This window comes from Hypomesus transpacificus, unplaced genomic scaffold, assembly GCF_021917145.1.
Source record: "Hypomesus transpacificus isolate Combined female unplaced genomic scaffold, fHypTra1 scaffold_27, whole genome shotgun sequence".
Lineage (NCBI taxonomy): Eukaryota > Metazoa > Chordata > Actinopteri > Osmeriformes > Osmeridae > Hypomesus > Hypomesus transpacificus.
In genome coordinates, this window is record NW_025813796.1 from 3,306,503 (window position 1) to 3,334,032 (window position 27,530).

The 27,530-nt window shown below is 41.7% G+C and overlaps 2 protein-coding genes across 2 annotated transcripts in view; both read left to right on the forward strand.

Moving 5' to 3' along the window:
• Nucleotides 1-16,020, forward strand: part of slc27a6 (solute carrier family 27 member 6) — a 34,503-nt gene extending 18,483 nt beyond the window's left edge. The window contains exons 6-10 of the mRNA XM_047014829.1: nucleotides 12,036-12,126; nucleotides 12,458-12,656; nucleotides 12,997-13,094; nucleotides 13,424-13,554; nucleotides 13,995-16,020. Coding sequence (XP_046870785.1) covers nucleotides 12,036-12,126; nucleotides 12,458-12,656; nucleotides 12,997-13,094; nucleotides 13,424-13,554; nucleotides 13,995-14,171 — 696 coding nt within the window. The 3' untranslated portion in view covers nucleotides 14,172-16,020. The remainder of the gene's footprint in view (nucleotides 1-12,035; nucleotides 12,127-12,457; nucleotides 12,657-12,996; nucleotides 13,095-13,423; nucleotides 13,555-13,994) is intronic.
• Nucleotides 16,021-17,947: 1,927 nt separating this feature from the next.
• Nucleotides 17,948-26,915, forward strand: isoc1 (isochorismatase domain containing 1). Its single transcript, XM_047015071.1, has 5 exons — nucleotides 17,948-18,218; nucleotides 18,891-19,010; nucleotides 24,856-25,059; nucleotides 25,429-25,545; nucleotides 25,721-26,915. Exons 1-5 carry the CDS (start codon nucleotides 17,955-17,957, stop codon nucleotides 25,865-25,867), a joined length of 852 nt encoding a protein of 283 aa, XP_046871027.1. The 5' UTR covers nucleotides 17,948-17,954; the 3' UTR covers nucleotides 25,868-26,915.
• Nucleotides 26,916-27,530: the final 615 nt, after the last annotated feature.

Sequence of the window (27,530 nt, forward strand, 5' to 3'; positions counted from 1 at the left end):
TCAGGGTGGAGGGAGGGGGTGGGGGAGTTGGTTTAAGAAGGGTGGAGAAGGTAGAAAAAAGCTTGTGGGGGTTTGAAGCAGTGTTAATTTTATTCAGAAAGTAGATGGTTTTAGCACCAGTTATGTGAGAAGAGAAAGATTTAAGGAGGGAGTGATACTTATCAAGGTCCAGACCGTCTTTGGACTTGCGCCATGTCCTCTCAGCTGCCCTAAGGGTGGACCGCTCTTCACGAATAACATCCGTAAGCCACGGGCAGGAGGGAGTAGATCGCGCAGGCCTGGTTGACAGGGGACAGAGAGAGTCAAGAGATGCAGTAAGAGTGGTTAACAAGGAGTCGGTGGCAGTGTTAGTGGGGTGGGATGAGAATTTGTCAATGGGAAGGAGGGAGGATGTTACAATAGAGGAGAAATGGGAGGGGAATAGGGAGCGGAGGTTGCGGCGGAAAGTTACAAGGGGGGGGACGTAGGAGGGGTTGGAGGGAGAGAGACAGAGAATTGGATAAAGTAGTGATCAGAAGTGTGTAGTGGGGTTACAGAGGTTAAGTCAGTGATACAGTTAGGTGTCAGGACGAGGTCTAGCTGTTTGCCTGCCTTGTGGGTCTTCCAAGCTAGTAATTTACCCGCTGATTCTCCCTGATCATAATACGTCTGCTTTAACCGAGTGATACTGTTTAAGGCCTTACTTGCTGTGATATTATTATATTTAGCCCTTAATTCTGAGAGCCTCTGTAGATTCTCCGGTGTATTATTCACTGAGAGCTCCCTTTCTAGGTCTTTAATACCTTGCTCAAGTTCAGTCATGAGGAGATGGGTCTTATTTGTATTGCTACTAGTATAAGAAATCATTACACCTCTAATATAGGCTTTAAAGGCTTCCCATCTAATAGATGCTGAGGTTTCATCTGTATTTGTAGCAAAGAAAAACTCTATTTGTTTTCACAAAGTATAGACAATTCTGATCATGTAGCCATCTCGGGCTAAGCCTCCACACTGTTTGGCCCCTGGCATGTGAAGTGAGGCGGTAATGCAAAAACAATAGGGCATGATCTGAAATAACTATTCCTTTGTGCCCACAGTCCTGTACATTGGCCGCAAGAGTCACAGAGATAAAAAAATAATATATGCGGGATTGTGTTTGGTGTGTGTTTGAGTGGCATGAATATTCTAGTGTGGTGGGATTTCTAATTCTCCAGATGTCGCAAAGATGCAGCTCTGACATGAAGTGGCCTATCACCCTTTGGGTATTTGTGTGGGAGGAGTCATTCCTCGATGAACGGTCTAGAAGAGGGTTAGGAGCACAATTAAAATCTCTACCCATAATTATTTCACCTCGAAAAGAGGAAATGGTCATAAAGAGGTTCCTAAAGAATGTGACATTGTCATTGTTGGGCCCATAAACATTTACAAGAATAATTTCTTGATTCAAAAGAGTTCCCTCAGCCACCACAAATCTACCCACAGGATCCTGAAGAAGTGTGTGAACCCTAAAGGGGACTGATTTATGGATAAGGATTGCTACTCCTCTTGCCTGTGAAGAGCAGCAGGAAGCTAGAATTTGCCCAGGCCATCTCTTCCTTATGCGCACAATCTCATCTGGCAATAAATGAGTTTCTTGGAGAAATATGACTTTTGCTTGGAGGTGTTTAAGTCTGGACAGTATTTGTTTAATTTTAACATATGTTCTCATACCCCTGACATTCCATGAAGTAATACTGAGATAAGGGGCATTACTCATAACCCAGCCTTAGTAATATTATCATTATAATTTCAACTCCTCTATAGGAGACCAGTGTGCCATCAAAACATGAAAAAGAAAGAAAAGAAAAAATAGTAACAAACGCCCCCTCTCTAGAACGGAGACGGAGCTCTCCTAAATTCCTGCGCCCCCTATTTGCACAGACCCCACTCACACTCTTGCAATACACTGAAATTCCGGACAACTTGCATTGATCCTTAACTAAGGAGCAAATACAAAACATTAAACAAATTTGGGTGGAAACCACGTCCGGCAGAATGAATTATGTATAAAAAACTAAAAGTATACCCAAGTGTGTGATTACTGACCCATGACATTATGTACAATAAAACCAAACGTATTAATACAATCAAACTGAGGGCCTGCTATAATACAGCCAATGTGGTACACAATACTCTTATCCAATAAAGCTTAGTCTAAGTCGTTCATTATTTTGGATCCAGGCATGCTCGCAAAGTCTAGCTAGACTCACTCACATAATTGTCCCGTTCAGTCTGAGACCGTTCTGTCTCAATCTTTTGGATGAAGGCCTCTACATCTGATGGAGTAAGAAACGTTAGCGGTTTACCCTTGTGATAGATTCTCATCTTTGCTGGGAACTGTAATCCAAACTCAATATCCAGATTATGCAGTCGGGTTTTCACGCCATCGAACATTCTCCTCTGCTGCTGGATCTCCGCTGAAAGGTCTGGAAAAAACATCAAGCGATTCTCTTCGAACTGTAGCAATTTCATCTTGCGAGCAGCCTTCATCACTCGGTCTCTGTCGGCCAGCCAGCGGAATTTCACGAGGATCGCCCGAGGATAAGGTTTTCGGTTTGGCTTGCTAGCCTTAGAAGTTGCTGCCCCTGGAAGCCTGAATGCTTGGTCGATGGAAAGCGGAATCGGGACATTTTCTTGACCAAGGAGGTTGGGTAGCCACATGTTAAGGAAGGACACCAGGTCACCTTTCTCTGTGCCCTCGGCAAGCCCACCAGTCTCAAATTCAGGCGGCGCTGGCGGTTCTCCATGGCCTCCACCGATCTGGTGAGTGCTAGCATCTTTCTTTGAGTGGTTGCAGAAACGTATGCTAGGTTGTTCAATTGGTCCTCAGCGGAACTTATACAGGTTTCTGCTCCATTTAGTCTTGCGGAGAAGGAGTCTAAGGCTTCTTTGATCTCGTGGTTTGAGGTGATAACTTCTTTGAGCTGGGCAGAGAAGTCTTTCCGAAGAGCGTTAATAGCTGCAAAAATTCCATCATCCCTAGCTTGGATTTCTGGGGCGTCAGCTAGCCCATGAGCTAACTCCGAATCGCCATCACTCTTCTCTTTACTTCTTGAACCGGGTTTACTCGACTTCATTTGGGATCCTACTGATATCTTGCGCTTATACTACTCGACTACGACTTTTTACAACATCAAACAAACAGGTTTACTTTTATATATGATATATTTCACCGGAACACATGGGTTCAATCTGAAATACTGTTAGCCAAGAACACGGCTGATGCGAATTCTCCAAGTGAGAATTTTTGTGTGAAATTGAACACTACTGTATGCCAATGTTGTTTTCAATTAAAAAAACATTTGCACAAAGCAAGCCGATCCACTTTTCCATGTTGATAAGAGCTTTAAAATGAGAACAAATAATGCGACAAAAAGAAATCAAGGGACATTTAGAATAGATAAAAATGTGCGATTAATTGCGAGTTAACTATGACATTAATGTGATTAATCGCAATTAGAGAATTTTTATTGTTTGACAGCACTACTTAATATATATTTACTTCAAAGTTGTTAGACTCATAGGCGGACAAATGTATCAAGTTTTACCATCTATGGCCCTTTTCCTAATAGGCTATTAGGACGTTAATTGATAATGGTTTCAATGCTTGAGAAACACTCAAGTCATGCCTGAAATATTTCTGTATGTGTGTTTACACAGTACACTAACTGGTAGGCCAGATATTCATAGTGTGACTGCTTTTGTGAACATGTATGTATTCTTACATGTTCATTGTAACATGTATTCATAGTATGTATACATTAAATTAATCTGATTTACTGGTCCTAGATTTAAGATGGCTGAAGATTGTTCTTTTAAGTTCCCAAAATTTGAAGAAATTGGTTCCTAAATAAAACTTTCCATGCAAATACTACTCTAGATTTGTAATAATATACAGTATGCAGTATATATAATATTAAATTATTCCTGTACAATTGTACGTATGTAAAATATACATTGGAAGTTCACACATTAAACATGCTTGTTCACAGTGCCCATGATGTACTCGTGATGTTAGTGAGACACACACACACACAGATTTCTGGAAGTATAGAGTGCCCATGATGTAGTAGGTGACACACACAGATTCTTGGAATTATAGATGGGGCACAGTGCCCGGGATGCATTCAGTGAGTGAGATGTCAGTTACACACACAGATGTCTGGAATTATAGATTTTTGCAGTGCCTGTGATGCAGCTGGTGATGACAGTTGTTCTCAGTGGCTTTGGTACCTACATTTCTCAAATCACAATTGAAATTCTCAAAAGTACTTGTTCAACCTCCACATCATGTAGTCACTTATGCCCGTCATTAATGCAAATTATCATATTTTTATAATCATTTAACAACAGCAGGGTTTCCGGCAGCACTTTTCAGTTAAGGCGGCCGCCTAATCAACACACGTCTGCCGCCTTAACTACGTTGTCGTCATAAAAAAAATTGCGATATCCGCCTTTGTCCTGTTCTCTCCCTTCCATTCCAAACTGTGACCAACGCCAGTCTCCCTTCTCTGCAGAATGCGTTGGTGTATCGCACAAAGTAGCCCCCCCCCCCCCCCCGGTCTGACAGCAAACTCTACCACCTTAACTAACACATTTGGAAACACACATGGAAGCTGCCCCCGCCGTCTTGGTGCCCGTGGTGTCACAGTCTGTTGCCCACCACCAACAGTTGCCAAGTTAGGTAGAATGGGCAGGGTGTTAGGTGGTGGTGAGATTGCGTTGGGTGAGCAGGGCTGGTCCCCAACAGTCGTTCAGCCAGGGGGCCGTAAGGTGCCAACCGGTCCCGATGCAAAACCACTATTGCGCTGCTTGTCACTCCGGGTCACTCCCCGCTGAAAGACACTCTTCTACTGCCTCATCCGTTTGAGTCGTGGCCGGCCGGGGAGTTTGGCGATCCCATTCCTCTTGGCGCTGACAATGACGCCAGTCATTCCGGCTTCTTGAAGCTGAGCAGCCAGGTCAGAGAGGCATGATCAGTTCGCAGTACGGCCACGGCTCTCTCTCCACCTTCCCCTTACTGGGACAGCACTGGCCCAATCCCCGCGTCACTTGCATCGGTATCAATGATGAATCAACGTTTGGGATCTGGCAGCGCTAAGACGGGGGCATCCGTCAAGGCGGTGCAGGTTGGGCAAAAGCCAGCGCACAATCATCGTCCCAGATGAATTCCCATCCCTTGTCGGTGAGGCGGTGGAGGGGACTTGCGATGGATGCGAACTCCTGGACAAAACGTCTGTAGTACGAAGCAAGCCCCAAGAAGCTGCGCACCTCTCCAACGTGTCGAGAAACTGGCCAGTTTCTCACTGCTTCCACCTTTTCTGGGTCGGTGGCCACACCCTCCTCCCTGACTACATGGCCCAAGAACTCGACCTCCCACCGCAGGAGGTCACACTTCTTCGGGCTGAGGCGCAGTCCGGCTCTCCGGATCTCTTTGAAGACCCGGTGGAGGTTCTCCAAGGCCCCCCCAAAGTCAGTGGCGTGGACCAGCAAGTTGTCGAGGTAGACCACACACTGGCTCTGCGGAACATCTGTCAGGAACCGCTCCATTAACCTTCAAAAGTGGCAGGGGCATTGCATAGGCATAAGGGCATGACCCGGAACTGCCAGAGCCCCTGGCCAATGGTGTATGCCGTCTTAGGCTTGTCCTCGGGTGCCAACTCTATCTGCCAATAACCACTCCGGAGATCCAGTGAGCTGAACCACCGTGATTCAGCGATGCAGTCCAGAGCCTCGTCAATACGGGGCTGAGGTTAGGAGTCACTTTGCGAGTCACGGCGTTCAACCTCCGATACTCGAAGCAGAACCACCACGTGTTGTCCATCTTCCGGACTATGACGGCTGGGGCGGCCCAAGGGCTGCTTGAGGGTTCGATCACACCTACTGCCGCCATCTTTCTGATTTTTAGCTCGGCCGTCTCACGCTTGGTTAGTGCCAGTCGATGAGGGCGGAGTCTCATTGGTGCGGCAGAACCAGTGTCTATCGAATGCTGTACCAACCCTGTTCTTGTGCATTCTTCATCCCGTGCTGCAAAGATATTCGAGAAGTCCCGGAGCAGGGGCCCGTTCTCCGTACGTCGCTTATTACATCCGAGATCAAATGACACATCCAAGATGACATCATCATGCTAATCATGATCTGGCTAATTTGGTTCTTCCAACACCCTTATTGTTTATGATTATTATAGCTGGATTGAGTTATGCGTTGGTCTAAAAGGGGCACTATACTATCGATAGTAGAAACCTTGATCAGCAGTGCTGCTATTGGCTGCTCACGTGAGTCTATGGCTGCTCACCATGGCCAAAAAGAGCGCCTTGTGTTTTCCGCAACAGAGCCAAACAGAGCAAGAGGTTGCTCGAAGCTTACTCCAAATTGGGGGATTTAATCAAAATGGCAGGAAACACCTCAAAGTCTGCAAAATCCAGGCGAGGGCTGGCAAAAAGTAGCAGACAAATTATATGGAGTGACCACGTTAGATGTTTTATCGCTTATTACAGTAGGCTTGGCCTATTTGTCTTTGTATTTTCTTATTTTCACAATGAATTTGTTTATCATCTAATGTCATATAATTTATAGGGCTGTGAAAAATAACGTGTTAGTGGTTATGATTAAATTACAGGATTAATTCGTTATATTTGTTAAACGCATTTATCGTAATATACCCACAATTCCACCATTTGCAACTTCTGGATGAGAAGTTCGTGTTCCAAAAAAACTAAGATGCAACAAATGCAATCCAATAAAACCAAAGTGAAATGCACACTCTGCGGGAAGACGTTATCGCTCTGGATAAGAGCGTCTGCTAAATGACTGAATGCTAAATGACTGAATGTTATCGTTTCACCGAAGCAATACCAGCCTAAAGTAACTTATACCACCTCAACGCGAAGCATGCGTTGGTCGGTGAGGGGAGTTCAAGTAGAATGCGCCAAACCACCCTCACTGAACAGCGTAGGACCCTCACTAAGTCTGCCTGTGACAAGGTGACTAGCACAGTTGCCAAACATATTGCAAAAAGCTGTAAACCTATTGATATTGTTGAGGACGAGGGGTTCACCAAAGTTTTGCGAGTGGCAACGGGTGACTCGAGCATCAAGGTACCGCAAAATCAAAGACGCACACTAATGACAAAAATTCGGAAAATCGGTAATATGTAATTAATCATGATTAATCCACAGAAACCTGTGATTAATTTGATTACAATTTTTTATAATTTCACAGCCCTAATAATTTAATGTGGTTCCAACAAATTAATGTTGTAAATGACACCCTCAAGAGAAAACCGATAGGCTATCTCTCTAAAAGTATAGTAGCCTGTCTCGCTGTGCTATTTGGATCTGTTTATGTGCAATTAATATTAAATTCTGCTAATTATTTTTGCACCTTCCGCAACAGGTTTTTGGCTGTGACAGACTTCCTGTATCACCTCTGCTGGTAAAGCCACAATCAAATCTTCTTTACATAAAATAAGCCTGCTCCCGAGCAGGTTTAAGCTAAAGGACTTGGTGCTATGACAGCAAGTCCAGAATGAGCTTCAAAGAACCGAACAATCCAAGATAATGACAAATCATCAACAATAAAATCCAGCTACCTGAGTTAGCGACGTACGGAGAACGGGCCCCAGGCCTCCCAGCTGTTGACTCTGCTGCGGATCCAGTCCTTCACTGCTGCGCTGCCACAAGTTCTGTACTGCCTGGATCGTGATCGTAGAAGGCCCCGGAGCCACTGACTGGGCTGATGTTGCTGTCAAAGTCACCGCCGGCTGAGCTTGGTCATGCACATCCTCTTCTCCCTGGCAATGTTGAAGCGCCACAGTCTCTGTGTCAAGGTGGATGACATTCTTCAGCACATCCACCCAGGCCTTCAAACGAATCAGGAGGTCTAACCCAATGATACAGGGTTCCTGGATGTCAGCCAACCAAAACTCATGGTTCACAGTGGTAGCCATCCCAGTCTGCACCCTCAAAAGTCACTGTCTGGATTTACAGTCAGTAGGGGTCCACCCTGGCAACTGTTGGCTATTCGTCTCCGGAAGCACCCCAGGGCGCACAAGGGATATGGTGGCCCCGGTGTCCACCAGAGCCCGGCAGGGAAAACCATCTTAGCTTTTCTGCCTGCCGTGGTGCATTCTGGGTGCCAAGAGCATTGTCACTACAATATATTTGTATGGATGTCGAAGCGCTTACCCAAACAACGTCAAACACAGCACAGCATGTCTTTGGGTTCTATGACACAACAAATGACATATGCAAAACTACAACTTTGCACAGTGCTCGGTTCTCAAGATAATTGTTGGACACTTGTTGCACTATAAAACCACACAGACAGACACACAAACACACTTGTGTAGATTCCTGAAATTATGGTATAGATCGGGGGTACTCAATAGGCGGACCGCGGTCCGGATCCGGACCCAGACGCAATACAATTTGGATCGAAGCCAATATCAACATTTTAATTTATTCATGATCCAAGCGAGTTTTCATTGACGTGTGGTTTCATGCCTATATTGTTTTCCTATGTGGTTTCTATCTTCTCTGTCCAATCCAAAGATCCAATCAGGAGCTGTAATAATAATCACCATGACAAATCAGTCACTCAACGTTGGCCGCAACCTCTGTGGGTCACGCAACAACGCAAGCTAATCGATTTGCTAACGGCAGCCTACCTGTTTCTTCCTTAGCTAAAATCATGGCGCATGGCCGCGGGAACTAAGGGTGCTGAGGGTGCTGCAGCACCCCCTGCCAGCACGAGAATAAAAAATGATATGACTTGAAAATCCACCACCGCGGCGCATCCTTGCAGCAGCGGTCTGGCCATTGGCAAAGCCGCGGGAACAAATTTTATCAGGGGGGGGGTGGGGCTTAATGTTGCGGGGTGGCAGGGATGGACTGGGAGTAAAAATAGCCCCTGGACTTTGATCCGGACCGGCCCACCAGAACAGGCCCCCGTATACGCCACCACAGCTGCCCTGCTAATGCATGCATATTCTGTACTTGCTGTGATGCTAGTTTGGGAGTTCGATACTTCATGCTTAATGTAATTAATTCCGTAATTGATTCCGAAAATCGCAAATTTCAATGTTGCCGGTGGGGAGCACCAAACCGATGTGTTTAATCTGCAATGAGACGGTTGCCTTTGTCAAACGTGGTAGAGCTAACGTGAAACGTCACTATGACACAAAGCAGACACTCTGAACAAAATTAGCCCCAGAACTCTGAGGTAAGGGCCAGAAAAATAAACCATAACTGTTCTCAACCCTGGACTGAATCGACATTTGGTGAGTGGACCTTTCGAGTTTCTAATTGAGTACCCCTGGTATAGATGGTAGTGGTTTCACAGTGTATGCTTGATGTTTTGGCTACCCGCAATGTTTGGGGCTATCTCGTTGTCATCATCATGTATCAGTGACCTATGCACTTTCGTAAAGCTCTTTTTAGGAAGTCTCTTTGGATAAAAGCGTCTGCTAAATGCATACAAATCAATGCAAATCAAAATCAAATCAAATGTATACAAATAGGGCTATACAAATAGCCCTTTTTACACGCAAGCATGTCACAGAGGGCTTCAAATACGCCCATAGAACTGCCCCTCAACCAACCTAAACCTTCAAGGAAGACAAGGAAAAACTCCCAGAAAAACTTCCAACAGGAGAAAAAATTTAAGAAATCTTCCCCTCCTCCAGAGACGATTGGTGAGAGAGAGGAGCAGAACACAGGCTAAACATAGTCATACAGTGTCAATGGGTTTTGAAACACCAAAATCCATTGTTCAACTTTATAGATGTAGGACAGGACCTGGAGACTCGCTGTTGGCTTCATGGAGACTGGTTTCCGGTTGACGACCAGGCCCAGCATTGTCCGACCCACAACCAGGCAGGTGCTAAAAGCTCAAACTCCCCACACCACAAGGGATGTGGACAGAGAGGGGAGGGCAGGGATTAGAGAATGCCAGGAACAGCTAACAGTTACAGTCATAATAGAATGAGATCCCCACCGGTCAAGTGTGAACTAGTGCAGCAATTTAACAGAGCAAAAAGGGGTATTTGATGCAGCCCCACACATGAAATCTGTTCCAGGGGAAAGAACTTTAAAATAAGTTATACTTAGACAAATAAGGATGAAAACAACCCGTCCCCCGTTGTCTCCAACTAGTAACAGAAACTATAACAGTAACAATATACAAGTTCCGGAACTATTAACAGGAACAATATACAGTAACAGGTTTACTTTATTTGTAACATCTAGATGTAACATCTAGATGGGGCAATGTGAACATATAAGCTATAATTACAATAAAAAAATTATGTGATACACACATAGGCAAACACACACCCAAGGTTTACATATAAAGTACATACACACATGCTTACCTTTAACAATCGTAGAATTGACTAAACAAGAACGTTTTTAACCTAATTTTAAATGTCGAAACAGTATCAGCCTCCTTAATTGAGACAGGTCATTTGTTCCAGAGAAGAGGTGCTCTATATGAGCCCTACCTCCAGCAGTTTTTTTCTTAATTTTGGGAACCACCAGATAGCCGGCATCTTGAGATCTAAGTGTCCATGTGGGACAATAGTGTGCAAGGAAACTGGAGAGGTACAGTGGTGCCAATCCATGCAGAGATTTGTGAGTTAGTAGTATAACTTTGAAATCAGCTCTGGCTTGAAAGGGAGCCAGTGTAAAGACACAAGAGTAGATGTTATGTGATCAAACTTTCTTTTTCTAGTCAATAGTCTAGCAGCAGCATTTTGCACCCGCTGTAAATCGTATTTTGGCAATATTACGTAGATGGAAAAATGCAGTTCTAGTAATTTGCTTAATATGGTACTCAAACGAAAGGTCTGGGTCCATTGTGACTCGTAGATTTTTATACCAGCTGGCTTTGTGAGACTTTGACAGCGTCTAAGTTTAAGGTCAGATTGGATAAATTATTTCTGTATTTTTTAGGACCGAAAATTTGAACCTCGGTTTTAGCCGAATTCAGAAGAAGGAAATTTGCTGTCATCCAAGTTCTCAACCCACAAACACATTTTTTCCATAGCATGTGGAAAATCTCCAGGCTTTATAGACATATATAGCTGAGTATCATCTGCATAACAGTGAAAATCTACCCCAGAGCTTCTAATTATGTTTCCTAAAGGCAGTCTTGAGTGAAAATAACAGAGGGCTCAGAACTGAACCCTGTGGTACTCCGTTTTACAGTGGAGCTCCTGGATGAGCAGCCATCATAGTGGACATATTGTGATCTATCCGATAGATACGATCTACACCACTGAAGTGAAGTACCAGAAATCCCAACATAGTTTTCCATACGTTCCAGGACAATCTCATGATCCACTGTGTCAAAAGCTGCATTTAGGTCTAGAAGAACCAGGACAGAGATAGAGCCCGCGTCAGAGGCTAATAATAGATAATTGACTACCTTGGCTAATGCAGTTTCAGTGCTGGGGTGAAGACGAAATCCACACTGGAGAGGTATATAAAGCTGATTTGAGGAGAGGTGCTCAGTGAGCTGTTGTGCCACAGCTTTTTCTAAAATGTTTGAGAGAAATGGCAAATTTGATATTGGCCTGTAGTTGCTAAGACAACCTGGATCCAGGTTTGTTTTTTTAAGAAGGGGCTTATAATAGCTTGTTTGAAATCGTCTGGGACTTGGCCAGATACAATTGATTCATTAATAATACTAAGCATGGGTGGTCCATGTAATGTAGTGACTTGTGAACATAATCAGAAAATTAACACAACAAATAATGTAATACCTTTTTTCTCAGAGCCATTACAAAGCTCTAGTAGTTCAATGCCATTGGCTAAAAGACCTTATGCCATATTCTTGTTTGTATGTGTGTAAAGCACACACCATCAAAGTGTCAGAGGGAACATACAGTTCTGTGCTCTGACATTTGGAATTTGGCTCCATCACAATGCTTGATTTCTGCAATACTGCCCAGTTCTGATCCCCAGAAATATCCACATATTAACTAAATATGATCTGTGTCTGTGTCCATTTCTTAGCTTATTTTCAAGTATGATTTGGTGAAATACGACATAATCAAAGATGAGCCAGTGCATGACAAGCAGGGATTTTGTCAACATGTGAAAAAGGGTAAGAGCATATTAGCATATTCAAACATATTCAAACCTTGTGCACAAATACCTTGTAATTCATAGTCTTCTCCACCCAGTATTACTGTTGCCCCTCAGGGAGTTCCAGTACTTGGATTAATATTTGTAAAGCTAATTGTAAATTTATTTGGCTTGTTGTACAGTACAGACGTTATTATTTTGTCCTGCGTATGTCTTAATGAGTTGTGTGACTGATTTTCTGGCTTTTAATATAATATATTGTAATAATATTGTCATATCCTTTTCAAAAACTAATTTGATCTCAGTGGGTGTATAAAATGTCTCCCCTTACAAGGCTGTCTGTCTTTCAGGTGACACAGGCCTTCTCCTGTCCAAGGTGGGTCCCACCAGCCCATTCTTTGGCTATGCAGGGAGCAAGCAGCTGACTGAGAAGAAGCTGATGAGGAATGTGTTTGTGAAAGGAGATGCTTACTTCAACACAGGGGACCTGATGGCTGAAGATGATGAGGACTTCATCTGTTTCAAGGACCGAGTGGGGGACACGTTTAGGTACGAAGTGTGATTTTACTGTACCTATCACTTGCTTCACAATGGAAATATTTTAGATACATGAATGAAGATGAGAATTTCCAATTTAACATGACAGAAATGCTGTGGTGTACAAGGCACTACTGCAGCTGGTATAAACACAATGTCTTACTGTGCCTTTCTCCTTGATCTTGGTTCCATTCTATTGTACTGATTCTTTAAGAATATCATACAACTCCTTGTATTCTGCTTGATAACACTGACTACTTTTCTGTTGTAGTATTCTAAAGCCTTACACGCAATACCATAATTTATTATGTGTTAAAAGGCATTCATAAAATGCAAGTGGATATGATTTCAGGTGGAAGGGGGAAAATGTGGCAACCACAGAGGTGACAGAAGTACTTGGACTGGTGGACTTTATCCAGGAGGCCAATGTTTACGGAGTTGAAATTCCAGGTACTTTGTGTGGGCCTTTCCTCTCACTGAAACCAGCATGCTTATAGGAACTGTGTGTTTGCGTATTGTCTGTAACATGCACTCATGAAACTTCCTGATGTTGGCAAGCAAACAGTTGAAGCTGCCCTGAAGGGTCATGGAGTGTTAATATCATAATTGTCCCCAATGTGAAATTAATTATTAATGTAATGTTAGCAAATAAACCATACAACCCTCTTGAGATGCACTTATCCCTGCCTGAAATCAGAATTAAAGATCGTTTGTCAGATCTCCTTAATTGAGACACCATTGTTGAAAAATTGTAAAACTAATGGAACTTGTATCCACAGGAAATGAGGGAAGAGCTGGAATGGCAGCCATTATTGTGAGGCGCAACTGCACGTTTGATGGGAAGAGGTTATTCGACTATGCTCTGAAGCATTTACCTGCATATGCTCGTCCACTATTCATCAGGATTCAGGTCAGCTTGGATGCTTTTTTGAAACATGTGCTAGTATAAATCTTTGATCTGAGAATCTGTTTTACCAAACTTTTACAAAAACCCGTCTTGGTAAAAATACGGCCACAATCAGAATCTGAAAATGATTCGTACTGCAGAAGGTTGATTGTTAAATTAAACAGGAGCATCAAGAACATTTGTTAATGTCTTTGCTGTTCTATTGGGACAGTGCTGTTCCCTTCTGGCAGGATTGGCTTACTACAGCACTTAGGGGGTTGCAGCTGACAGAACATGAAAAAGCAGCAGTGTGATATGTGATATATATTTATTTATTCATACGTGAAATGCAAAGTATTCCTTTGAGGCAGTTTTCTACACATACTGTGCAAAAGCATAATGGCTCAAAGCTATTAATTAAATAATCATAAAATAAGATCACAACTGTGTCATCTATTTTTCAGGAATCAATGGAAATGACTGGTACCTTTAAGCAGCAGAAATTCCGACTAGTGGAGGCTGGCTTCAACCCTTCAACATTCTCTGATCTTCTCTATTTCTTGGATTACTCTGAGAAGTCCTACATTCCACTCACTGACTCCATCTATGAGAGTATTCTGGCAGGTGAATGGAAACTGTAGCTGCCTGTCTATAAACAAAAAAGGATTGGTTCACCAAGAAGGCTACGTGATTGTGCTGTAAAGAAGAGCAGCTGTAAATTGGGTGTTCTCATCTATAGCGTTGTACATTTGATAAGCAACAAAAACTGTGAACCCATTATTAAAGGCTCATCGAATCATTTATGAAGGTGTACTCTTATAGAAATACCTGGCATCAACACAGTATTGATAAATAATTAATTTGAAGTTAATGTTGACCTGAAAGGAACAATAAAAGATCTAATGTCCTCATGAGCATGAGCACGGTGGAACACATCTTGAATTAGCCTTATGTGATTTGTAAAACCTCAGTGAAAGCTGACCGGGGTGTCTGTTTCCCACATGTCCATTCTCAAACCCGTCCAGTTAAAAACATCAAACTGACCTGGAGTGGTGAACAATGATAATCAGCACTTTGACTGTCAGTCTCAGAATCTAATGTGACTCAAGAGTGGCCTTTCCTAATTCTCACTAAATATTTCAGCAACTGTAGAGCTTTTATACTTGACATATTGAAGTAAAATATATGTTGTTACTACAACTAGATAAACTTATGAACATCAACATAATGTTGATAATGAAATAACCACACCACTTTATAAATACACTTGACATAATTGAAAGTCAAATGGGTGTTCTTGAATCAAAGTTTGGCTATTAGGTACCCTCCAGTTTTTCAATTATTTTTAGTTACACTTTTAGTAAAAACAATAATGGATGTATGTATATTCAAATTATGTTTTCCGTATCAGTAATCAGTAATGTAATTTCCATCTTTTCTCACTTTAACAGTAGAAGGAAACAAAACAATTTTATTGTGCCAACCGACAGTTACAGTATAAGGCTGGCCAACAATACACTAAGAACAAGATTATTGATTAAGTATATATCAACATAAATCTTCCCTGTGATGAACACTGTCAAATTCAGTTTTACATATACTGTAAATATTTGGCCAGTGCCAGTTATAGTTAATAGAAACACATCACAAGGAATCTGTGACCGAATCTTGCGCTTGGTGTGTTAAAAATAGGGACTGATTGAATAATAAGTTTCTTAGTTATTCATTGTTAATATAAACAGTTGATTGTTTTCTTGCTATTGTATCTGTCTTGCCAATTTTTGTAAACAATATGTAGTTTACAATGTAAACACATGTTGATAGCACTGTGAAAGTCTAGTCATAAATTTTTTGGCTACGATTATAATTCCTTAGTACTGAAAATAGTAATGAACTGGTTATGAAGTTGTGTTGCTTACCGTTGAAGACGTTAAGTAAAAAAGAATTACCATTTTGTTCTAGCAACCTCCTTCCATTGTTTCATCTTTCGACACCTTTTTTAACAGTTGTGGAAATATGTTCTATATCTTGCCAAATTTTGTTCAATGGCATTTCTGTTCATTAGTATTTTATTGTCATTTCTTTCTCGTGCAATTGTACAAATTTCTAAAATAATTCTTCCTACTGAACCAATACTATACTCCTGTGTTGTTGCCATAAATGTTTATATATAGTTTCTATACTCAGCTACTGAAGTTGAGTAAAAAGCACATTCCAGTTATTGATTCTCAGGGTACTTTTATTATATGCATTGTCTGTACACTGGGAAGACTGCTGATGTCATGAGATATTATCCCACTGCAATCCAAACAACATATTGCACAGGAATCTCAAGTTTTATCAAAAGTTTGGCGTGAGAGATTTGAGAGAGAGATTGTGTACCTTTGTTGTTGCTTAATTTATTGCAAAGCCTTCAGTGTTGTAACTAGTCCAACCAATAACAGGAACTTGTGGATATACAACATGAAAAAATAAATGTTTCTGACATTATACAGAATTTATATAAGGTGTTCTTTTATATATATACAAATATTTATTCTAGTAAATATGCCAGCCAGGGGCAAATCTAGGTTCCCACTTTTGGGGGGGCTAAGCCCCGAGATAAAAACCTATTATTTTTCCTGTGACCCAACAAAACTAGGGGGGTCTGGGGGTTCCCACAAAAGAAACTTTTGAAAATATCCTTTTAAATAGTGTCCTCTGGTGGGATTTAGGAAGAGAAATTAACACATGTAGATTTAAAATATGAAGTATATTAAATTTATGTTTTGGGGGGGCTAATGAAACTTAAATAGGGCTAGATACGCCCATGATGCCAGCCATACTAGAGTCGGGCCTTTGATATGAGATTTTAGAAGTAGCTAGCCATTCCGATAATTTCATTTAAAACCTCTGGACAGGCACGCCAAAAAAAGTGTACATAGAGTACATAAACTAGCAGTACTAAGTGGAATTAGAATTTTTAAAATGTACAATAAAATGAAATCTAAGATGTCATACAATAAAATATAAGTTACCACTTACAATATAAAAAATAAAATAAAAATAAATATTATAAAAAAATACTAATGTGCAAGATACAATTGTGTGATGTAATGTGTTTTAAGTTGTCATTAGAGTCAGTGTGGACCCTTGGCCTTGTTGAAGAGGCCAACAGTGGAAGGGAAAAAACTGTTTTTGTGGCGTGAGGTATTGGTCCTGATGGACCGCAGCCTTCTGCCGGAGGGGAGTGACTTAAACAGGGACAATCTCAAAAGGGTCACAATCTTCCTCATTCGCCTCAGGGTCCTCGAGGTGTGCAGGTCCTCGGGGGAAGGCAGATTGCAGCCAATCACCTTCTCAGCAGTGCGGATGATACGCTGCAGCCTGCTCTTGTCCTTGGCAGTGGCAGCAGCGTACCAGACGGTGATAGAAGAGGTGAGGATGGACTCAATGATGGCTGAGTAGAAGTGCACCATGATTGTCTTTGGCAGGTTGAATTTCTTCAGCTGCCGAAGGAAGTACATCCTCTGTTGTGCTTTCTTGATGAGGGAGTCGATGTTCAGTTCCCACTTGAGGTCCTGGGAGAGGATAGTGCCCAGGAAGCGGAAGGACTCCACAGTGTTGACTGGGGAGTCACTCAGGGTGATGGGGGTGAGTGGAGCTGTGTTCTTCCTGAAGTCCACAACCATCGCCACTGTCTTAAGCGCATTGAGCTCTAGGTTGTTCTGGCTGCACCAGGTCACCAGGTTGGCCGCTTCCCACCTATAATCAGACTCGTCTCCACCAGAGATGAGCCCAATGAGGGTGGTGTCGTCCGCAAACTTCAGGAGTTTGACGGACGGATGACTGGAGGTGCAGCTGTTGGTGTACAGGGAGAAGAGCAGAGGAGAAAGAACGCAGCCCTGAGGTGATCCAGTGCTGATGGACCGGGAGTCAGAGACTTTTGTTCCCAGCTTAACGCACTGCTTCCTGTCAGACAGAAAGTCTGTGATCCACCTGCAGGTGGAATTAGGCATGTTGGAATTAGGCACTCAAAACGTTGGACGTTGACGTCCAACGTTTGAGGTTGTTTTGTCAATCGTAATGTTTCTGGAGGATATTATTTTCAAGTGCAGAGGTCACACTACGTTGCTTATCATTGTACACTAGCCTATTGAGTTGAACACAAAATAATAAAAAAGAAATCATCATTGTTACAAAACAATAAAACAAATTATAGCTAACACCAAGTGACATTTAACTGGGGAACAATTCAATGACATGAAATAAAAGCTGTTTATCATCATAAGATTTAATACATTTCATAATCATATTTTACAGCCAAACTGTACACAGAGGTTATGCTACGAAACTGATATGGAAAATGTCCCTTTCTTTTTCTACTAATTTCTGCTTCATTTATGTCGTAGCTGTAAAACGGAAGAACTTCATAGCAAACCATCATGGCGGATGGTCACACCAACAACAGTCATGTCCATGTTTTATTTTCATTTTCTCTGTTTTCGAGGCCGTCCTCTGTACCCGTCGGATATGGATATGAATTGCTTATTCAAAAGTTTTTGTCATTATATGGACCTCAGATCGACGTCCACAGTAAATTTATAATTCAACTGTATTCAGACGAATGGGCACAGTACATTGATTTGCCGACAGGATTTGGGGTGACTGAGAAATGCAAACTTCGCCTAGTGCCTCTCCAAACAGAGGTGAGCCAAGAGCGACAGTACTGTGGGTGTTTTAATTGTTTGGAGTTATTTGATTACACTGATGTGAACTATGAGGTTATATATAAACTATAGTTTATTATCACAGTTCATTGAGTAATGTTGCATCTAGAGGACGCTCGTGCACGTGGTATACAATAGTTGCTAAGTTAACATGCTCAGCCTTCAGCAAAAAGACTAAAAATGGGTAAATGGCACTGGCACAATGCAAACTTTCAAATAAACTTTCATAAATCTCTTGCAGTGTTGTTTGATGACTTAAAATACATTATATTCACGTTCAAACTCCTTTGTTGTGCACTTGTTCTTTAGACTACATATTCACCACACACTTGCAATCACTACCGCTGATGTTGTAGGCCTACCCACTGAAGACAGTAGCCTACAGAAATTGAAAACCATTGGAATTAATATTTTGAATGGAGATCATCAGAAATATTTGACAGAGGATTGAGCTGGATAAGGAAACAAATTATTAACATGCTGTTGACTCTTTTTTTTTCTTGGCAGTCAGCCATAATCCATAGACCCTTAAATTTAGCTCCAGCCAAAAAACTGGACTGCTGTCTGGACTAAATAAAAAAATTAAAATGTATAGAAAGAAATTGTACTGAGCCTATGTTTACATAATTAACTGTCTTTGGGTTTGTTCAGGTGACAATGTTGGGCAACCTATCCCCTGGCACCACAGCATTCTTTTGCTGCGACATGCAAGAAAGATTCCGTCCAGCAATCAAGTACTTTGGTGACATCATCAGTGTGGGACAGAGGCTGGTATGATTTCCAATTTTTCATTTATAGGGCAGAGGATTGGGGCATTTAATATTTATTGTAATACTATTATTATTATAGGAAAAGTTTTATATTTATATAAAGCTAAAGTTGGAGGGGATCAAGTCATTGTAGAGTGACGCTCATACACTCATAAGCCAAAACATCATGACCACCTGCCTAATATGTTGTTGGTTCTCTTTGTGTGGGCAAAATAATCGGAGTGAGATATGGTGAAGTTGATTGCCTTGATAACTCCTTGAATATTCCTCATGTACTCCATGCCATTCTTGAACACCGTGTGCAGTGTGGCAAGGCACATTATCCTGCTGAAAGAGTCCACTGCCATCAGGGAATACCATTGCCATGAAGGGGTGTACGTACATGGTCTCTAACTGTTGAGGTTGCATGTATCAAATTGATGTCCACATGAATGGCCAGACCCTGGGTCTCCCAGCAAAACATTGCCCAGAGCATCACACTCCCTCCACTAGCTTGTTGTGCATCCAGGGCCCATCACCTCCCCAGGTAATTAGCGCACACGGCCACAACCATCCACGAGATGCAAAAGAAAACCGGACTCATCGGATCAGGTGACCTTCTTCCACTGCTTCAAGGTTCCAACACTTGTTTGTCCATTGTAAGTGCATTTAACAGAGGGCAGGGGCCATCATGGACACTCCCATAACGATTTGTCACTTACCAAAGATGCTAAGTTTACTCCTGCCCATTTCTCTTACATTTACATTTATTCATTTAGCAGACGCTTTTATCCAAAGCGACTTCCAAAAGAGACCTTAACAAAAGTGCATAGGTCAAAGATCATAAACAACGACATTGTGGGTAGCCAAAACCTGAAGCATACATTGTGAAAAGGAAATAAGTGCCAATGGGAAGAAACATAGGAGCATGTAGTTAAACAAGTTACAATTAAACAACATGAACCTCAAAAGTGCAAGAGTGTACCTGTAGGAAAGCAAGCAACAATAATATGATTCAAAGCGAGTACAAGAAGTTAAATCAGTTACAACTAACCAACAAGAGAAACAAGTCCCTCAATAAAAGTCATTGTTTTCCTGGAGGAAACTAACATCAGGTCCAGCAAATCATTCCTAAGTACCATTGTACTTCCGGAACAAGTGCGTCTTTAGCCTTTCTTGAATTCAATATTATGACTTCAATAATTGATTGTTCACTTACCATCTAATCTAGATAGACTCAGTCAATTGCCCTTGTTTGAAGATGATCACTGTTATATGCTTCCTTTGTGAGTGGTCATAATGTTTTAGCTCCTCAGTGTACCTCATAGGGCATTTCTAGAGCTGAAAAATAGAAGCATTTGCTTCCACAGTGAACTGTTTGTTGAAGTGAAATATGTAAATTGTACGGTGTGATAACACCAAGATCTTATAGGTGCTTTAAGGTTACTGTTTATTTAATCTTAATTGTGGCTTGAGAATCTTAATTTTGTACAAAACTTTAATTACTTCAATAAAACCAGCACTCGGTTCCAGAAATGTTGCACGTTTTGGAGAAAATCCTCAAATCCTTACCTTTCCAACCTAATCACATTTTACATTTAGTCATTTTTAGCAGACGCTCTTATCCAGAGCGACTTACAGTAAGTACAGGGACATTGCCCCGAGGCAAGTAGGGTGAAGTGCCTTGCCCAAGGACACAACGTCATTTGGTGTGGCCGGGAATCGAACTGGCGACCTTCAGATTACTAGCCCGATTCCCTAACCGCTCAGCCACCTGACATCCCACCATTGATGTGGTATGACAGTGATAATGATTGCCTTTTACCAGTGACGTGCAGTCAGGGTAGGCAAGGTAGGCACTGCCTACCCTGCCAAAATTCAAACGTAAAATATTTTATAAAATAATTGTATTTAATAAACTTGTATTAGTATTTTTACTGATTATTCTTGTGATTTATACATGCAATATGTGTGTTATTCCACTTGTTTAGACGTTACGATGACAAATGTAGCAGTTACGCATAATCAAATACAACAAGATGGTAGAAAGCAGTGCTTTTACCAGAGAATGTCTAATAAAGAGAGAACTCCCACTCTCGGGAAACTTCCGGGTTCTGAACTGGTTGCAGTTCCACTCAAGTTCCATATGAGGGCGCTAACGGTCGAGTGCAGAATGAATGGAGGTCTATGGAGCTATACCCCTCAAAATCCACTTTTCTCAGGATATAATTTTTTGTCTAGTAATTTGAATTCTGAAATCGAAAGGGGAGGCCAAAAAAATACACACCACTGGGTGTTAGATTTTTTTTTAAGTCACCTTTCTGTTCTAAAAAGCCTTTGAAAATGGCATTGACGTCATACACATCGTACTGCTTGACGGCAAGCTCTGGTTACTTCCACTTTACTCTCGAGGCATCGACAACACAGCTGACAGGTTAGGCTCTCCCTGTCAATACACATGCTAGAAAGAGTTTTGGCTGCTAATGTTGTTGCTAATGTTTCTAATGCTCTGACATTCTGGTTCTGCTTCGGATGCCATCAAGCGGGATCTCTGGTCGTAGTCAGTCCTTCACTAACCAATCAACATTTGTTAGCAGAATGCTAGCGTGTTATGGGCAACAACGACTTACCCTGTAAGAAATAGAAAGGACATAAGTACTCGTTCATTCAACTTTTGACCTGTAATCCATGTTGAACATGCAAAAACTATAATCCAATCTGAGATTTATCAACAACAATCAGGCGAAAGAGGCAAATTTAGCCGTTTAGCTCCATAGACTCCCATTCAACATGCACTCGACCGCGATCACTCCCAGTGGAAGTCTGGTGGAACTGCAACAAAATTCGGTACAATGGGGATTAATAGGGAGTGGGCAGGCTCTCCTTAAACAGGCTCTGCTTTTACTGTCCATTCATTGCGGACGACAACGAAAAACTCATGTTGCGCACTTCGATCCTGTATTCTTTAACATGTACGTCGAAAAGCACAACTCTGCTGTGCCTTTGCACGTAAATATGTTATGCCAGTAATCATCTACGTTACGTATCAAACATGGACCAATTAAAATCGAGATATTACTGGACATTTGCGCAGCTGACGTCATTACACCAGCTAAACGTAATCCCCGCGAAATTCAAAGTAAAAATGACGGCAGCAGTATCTTAGCCTGGCTGCCAGCCCAACTTCTCCCCGCCCCAAAAAAAATTTGGTCGGGAAGTTGGGTCTGGAGGGTCTCGTATTGGGGACCAACTACAGAAAACCAGAATCTGGGCGAACCAATGAAATTGCCAGGACGGGCTTTATACGATGATGGACAGATGATCAACAGTAACGTAATCACCCACGTCACAAAAGAGCGCTTAAGGTGAATTCGTTTTGAACAAACATGGCTACCGCTGGAGATCTGGGATGTTATGATACTGCCATCGAGTCTGTTTTAGAAGACATCGACAGCGCATTAATTTTGAAAGAGGAACAGAGAGACGCAATCAAGGCATTAGTCGATGGAAAATATGTTTTTGCCGTCCTTCCTACGGGATTCGGTAAAATTTTTATTTATCAGCTGGCCCCGATGGAGTTGTAATCCTAAACGGAGAACTTCGTATATGCATTGCCCTTTATTGTTTCGCTCAAAAAGGTTGACCGTGTGAACAAGTACTCTCCCTACCCTTAAATTAATTTTACAACACCGGCAAAAATCGTTTGTATTCATTCTTCAAGCATACTTCAAGTCTGCTTGTAGTTTAGTTCTGTTGACAACAACTATGCGGTGCTTAACATACGTCACATACTCTGTTGCTCTGATTGGTTGTAGATCTATCCAATTGAGCGAAGAGGCATTTGTTTTCCAGGCTCGTTTGAAACACGCCCTGTAGTCAAAGCCCAACGGAGAGTTCTCAGACTCATATTAGTGATGGGAAGTTCGGTTCTTTTTACTGATTCGGTTCTTTGAATCTCGTTCAGTAAAATGAACAAATCTTTTTTCGAGTCATTTGTTCATTTCAGGGGGGGGGGGGGGGGGGGGGGGGGTTGGGGGCTATACGTCCACTGCAAAGGACGTATAGCCCCTATACGTCCACTGTAGGTTAGTGCATGACATGTGCACCAGCAAATACTATTTCAAAATAAATTCCTGCATTAAAATAATGTATCATGAGTTTGTATGATTTGGTCATGTATTATCACACTAGCATTTAATTATCACGTCAAACAATTACACTGCACTAAACTGTACATGTAAATGTAAAGTGAAAATAACAAAACCAGTCAGTATGATGACTTGAGCGAATATCATTCATTCACGTCTTACTAAAACAGCGGCCACGCGAAAGGGAATAAGGAAACTGTTTCCTCTACTAAAAAATACAATGCGGGTCACGTGAAAAAAGGATCCAAAGACTCGTAGAAAGACCGAGTCGGGGAAGGAACTAATCATTCGTTTCCTCTAGCTACAGAGCCTATGCAGGTCACGTGAAAAATGATCCAAAGACTCGTAGAAAGACCGAGTCGGGAAAGGAACGAATCGTTCGTTTCCTCTAGCTACAGAGCCTATGCAGGTCACGTGAAAAATGATCCAAAGACTCGTAGAAAGACCGAGTCGGGAAATGAACGAATCACTCGTTGACAGGACTCGTTACTCCCGAGTCCTTATAAGGATTCGTTCAAAATGAACGAATCGTTCACGAACGACACATCACTAACTCATATTCTGACTACAATTATGAGTATGACAACGTCAGGCTAGCAGTATCTCCCCATATCGTAGAACTAAGACATTTTTCAAAGTGCGATTTTAATGGCAAAAATGAGTTGCTAGCAAGAGGGAGGCCTATGCCAACCTTGCCTGAGGCTGAACTACACCAGCAAAAGGGACCAAAAATGGTCCGCTCGTTTCAAAGGGATTGGTATGACAAAAACGATTGGCTATATGGCTGTGCTAGCGAGGAAACAGCGGCGGATGGATTTTATCTACAATTAATCTACCGATTGGTGAGTCAAACTATTTTGGGTTTAATTTTGAATTGGTTGAATTAATGCCGACCTCAAGCCATTTGCCTTCATATTCAATTGAGCAGTGTGTGTTCTCATTGTTGCTGACTGACAAACGTAATTGGCCGCTGTGCAATAATTAAGGATAAAGATGGTTGCATTCTGATGCTGGACATTGGTGTGTGTGTGTGCGTGCGTGCGTGTGCGACAGAGAGAGACTACGATATGTCATGTCATGAGAGTAAGATATCTCATCCTGATTGGACATTTCTTGATATCAACCGTGCATGTGTGCCGCGCTTGTGCGTACTGTTTACAGCCAGTGCGTACAGCCTAAACAATAAATGAGGTAATTTGGCTTTCATAACTCAGTGCCTACCCTCTTACTGACATCACCGCACGTCACTGCCTTTTACTTGAGACTGAAGAATTATGTTAGGAGAATACATTTCTCAAATCACAAAATAATTTCAGAAGGACGGAATTCCACATTTTGATTTTAGATTTAATTATCCAAAAAGCGCTTGTATTGTATGTTTTTGGTGTCTTCTGCTTAGTATGATTCATTACAAAAGTGAACAACAAGCTTCACATCAAACCTCTTACGTTTGTTGTTGCAAGTTTGACACTATTCAAAAAAAAAGTAATTGGGACATTCTTACAGTGGTTTAAACATCAGGGGATATCTGGTCATGGTCAACGGTGGTCATTGTCTGGTTTGTATATTGTGTCTGTGACAAAAATGTCACATTGATATATTGAAAAAAACATTCTCATAAAGAAGACTTTTTTTCAGTCCCTTGACCTCCTTAACTTCAAAATTCTAAGCTCCCTCTGTACCTCATCTCCGTCTTTCCCTCTCTATTTTTGTCCTCAGCTCCAGGGAGCCCGGATCCTGGGCATCCCTATTATTGTGTCAGAGCAGTACCCTAAAGGTCTGGGTAGCACGGTACAGGAGCTGGACCTGACTGGTGCCAGGCTGGTCTTTCCCAAGACCAAGTTCTCCATGGTGCTTCCGGAGGTGGAGGCCACTCTAACTGACCTGCCAGAGGTCCGCAGTGTGGTGCTGTTTGGAGTTGAGGTACATTATTTTATTTTGCTTTTGCCATTGAACAATAAATCACAACATAGAACATTTTGTTTTCTCTTGTCCTTTCTGCTTTGAGTGTTTAGTGTTTAGGTGTTGCTGACACCTAGTGGTATTGTCAGGGTTCAAATTATGGGGGGGATTGGGGGGGGTTTGACCTCCCTAATTAAGACTTGTACCCCCCCAAAAGAGTTAAAAACAACAGGTCGGGGGGGTCGATACACGCCCTGGAGAAGACGTTTTAATTTGCAATCTGGGTATTGTCTTGCCCTACAATTAAAATGCATACACAACATGTTTTTACAATCATGATGAAGCACCCTAGGAGCTTCCAAATCTGATTAGTAGTTCTCTGTACCCCAGACCCATGTATGCATCCAGCAGACTGCTCTTGACCTGATAGGACGGGGCTATGAGGTTCATATTGTGGCTGACTCCACCTCTTCTCGCAGTATGATGGACAGAATGTTTGCCATGGAGGTTAGTATGTCAATACTCTGTTAATATAGTGTGGTGTTGAATCAGTCTCTGTTAATTGACTGTCTGTGTTAACCTTTGATTGTACATAGGATGTTACCATTTACCTAAACCTAATTAATGAATAAGTCTTCTTTGACTCCCTTAACCTCCCACTCTCCTGTCCTCACCATCTCAGAGAATGGCGCGGACCGGCATCATCATCACTACGAGCGAATCAGTTCTGCTGCAGCTGGTTGCTGACAAGGAACACCCCAAATTCAAGGAGGTACAGAATATCATCAAAGCCACTGCCCCTGAATCTGGACTGCTCTCCAAGGTATAGATGTTCATTATACATCCAAAGGCCATATTGGTTTCTGCAGACATTTATTTCTCACACCAGGGTCTGGAATCCATGGTTAGATTATTATTAAATAATATTGACCTAAATGTTAAGATTAGGAATATGGGGAAATGTATAAATGTTGTTGTTAGGGACAGCTCTACTTAGAGCAAGCACTGAAATTGGTATTGTAATGTTGGGAAAATCTGACGTATTTTACTGCATACACACTGGAAGACTTCTACAAGAACTGAATTTGCATGTGGTTCAATAGTATTACACTACCAAGGTAATGCTCTGAGGTTATGTCTTCTCAGAAAGTGATTCTAGTGGCGTTTCTGTCGTTTTAAGGGTGTTGGTGTAAAATATAAAATATATTATCCTTCACCCCTTCCTGACAACAGTTGTTGAAACACATTTGTGGGTATTGCACTTCATGTACCATTGTTATCGTTCTATTGCCACCATAGATTAAACTATTTTCATGAATCTAAGGCTGTTTAAGATTTGGGTTAACTTCAAAAAGGTCATAACCATGACCTGATATTTAGTGTGTCTTAACATGCTGATTTAAAGGATTGAATGGCATAGAATTGAGAAAGTGTAATGGGTATTATTTGTCATTGGATTTGTCTGCGTCCTTATGTATTCAAGTGTACTGTTTTTGCATATTGACAATTATACCAACACATCACCTGCCCAACTAATTATGTGAGGTAAAAAAGGGTTAATATTATTTTGCATTTGTGTGTATTTTTCTGTGACTCAAATTATGTGTGATAATGTGTACTTGAGGATGGCTTTGATATTATGCGTGTGTGTATACATGCATCTGTAAATGCCTCCCTGTCAACTGAGCTTGTCTCCTGTTATCAGAATATATCCTGTTAGGAGGACTACAATAGTAGCATGTGCCTGTAAATGATTACTTCCCAAACGGATTGTATAGTAGCTCCTGAAGGTACAATTTCTTGTAAGATAGCTGTTGCTCAATAAAGACTTGTTTTGTACCTGATTGTATTAATAAATGTTCACATGCATTACATAATAGGGGTTCCTGTCTTTTCATGGGTAATTGCCCCCTATGTGTGTTTAGGAGATGCCAGGCTAGGTGACAGACCCAGTGTTGTTGCCATTGCTAGATTTATTTGACATAGAGGTCAGTTGAATGCTTGGTTTGATTCAGGGTCTTTTGAGCCTGGTATTGCTGGGAGTAGTGTTGTCACTGTACCAACATTTCAGTAGTCGGTACCAATACCATTTTCAATATCAAAGCAAAAAACAAAAATGGGTTACTGATCAACTCATTTGTTGACAGTAACACTCACCTACAATACCTAAGGTTGTAACCTACTTATGACAACAACAGAACATTAATTAGGGTGACCAGACGTCCTCTTTTACCCGGACATGTCTTCTTTTTGAGACCTAAAAAATGCGTACGGCAGGGATTTCAAAAACGGGATTTTGCATTGTCGGATATTTGTGTTTCTCTGGGTCTTTCACAAACTAGCTATTACGCCCTTATAAGTTTTGGAAAGGGTATCTCCCTTACGTTCCACCTTCTTGTGCAAGCTCTGACTAGAGAGAACTGTCATTGGTCGACCACCTTCTCAGTGTTGCCAGATGCACGATAATTGTCCTCCAAATACAATGTCTTAAT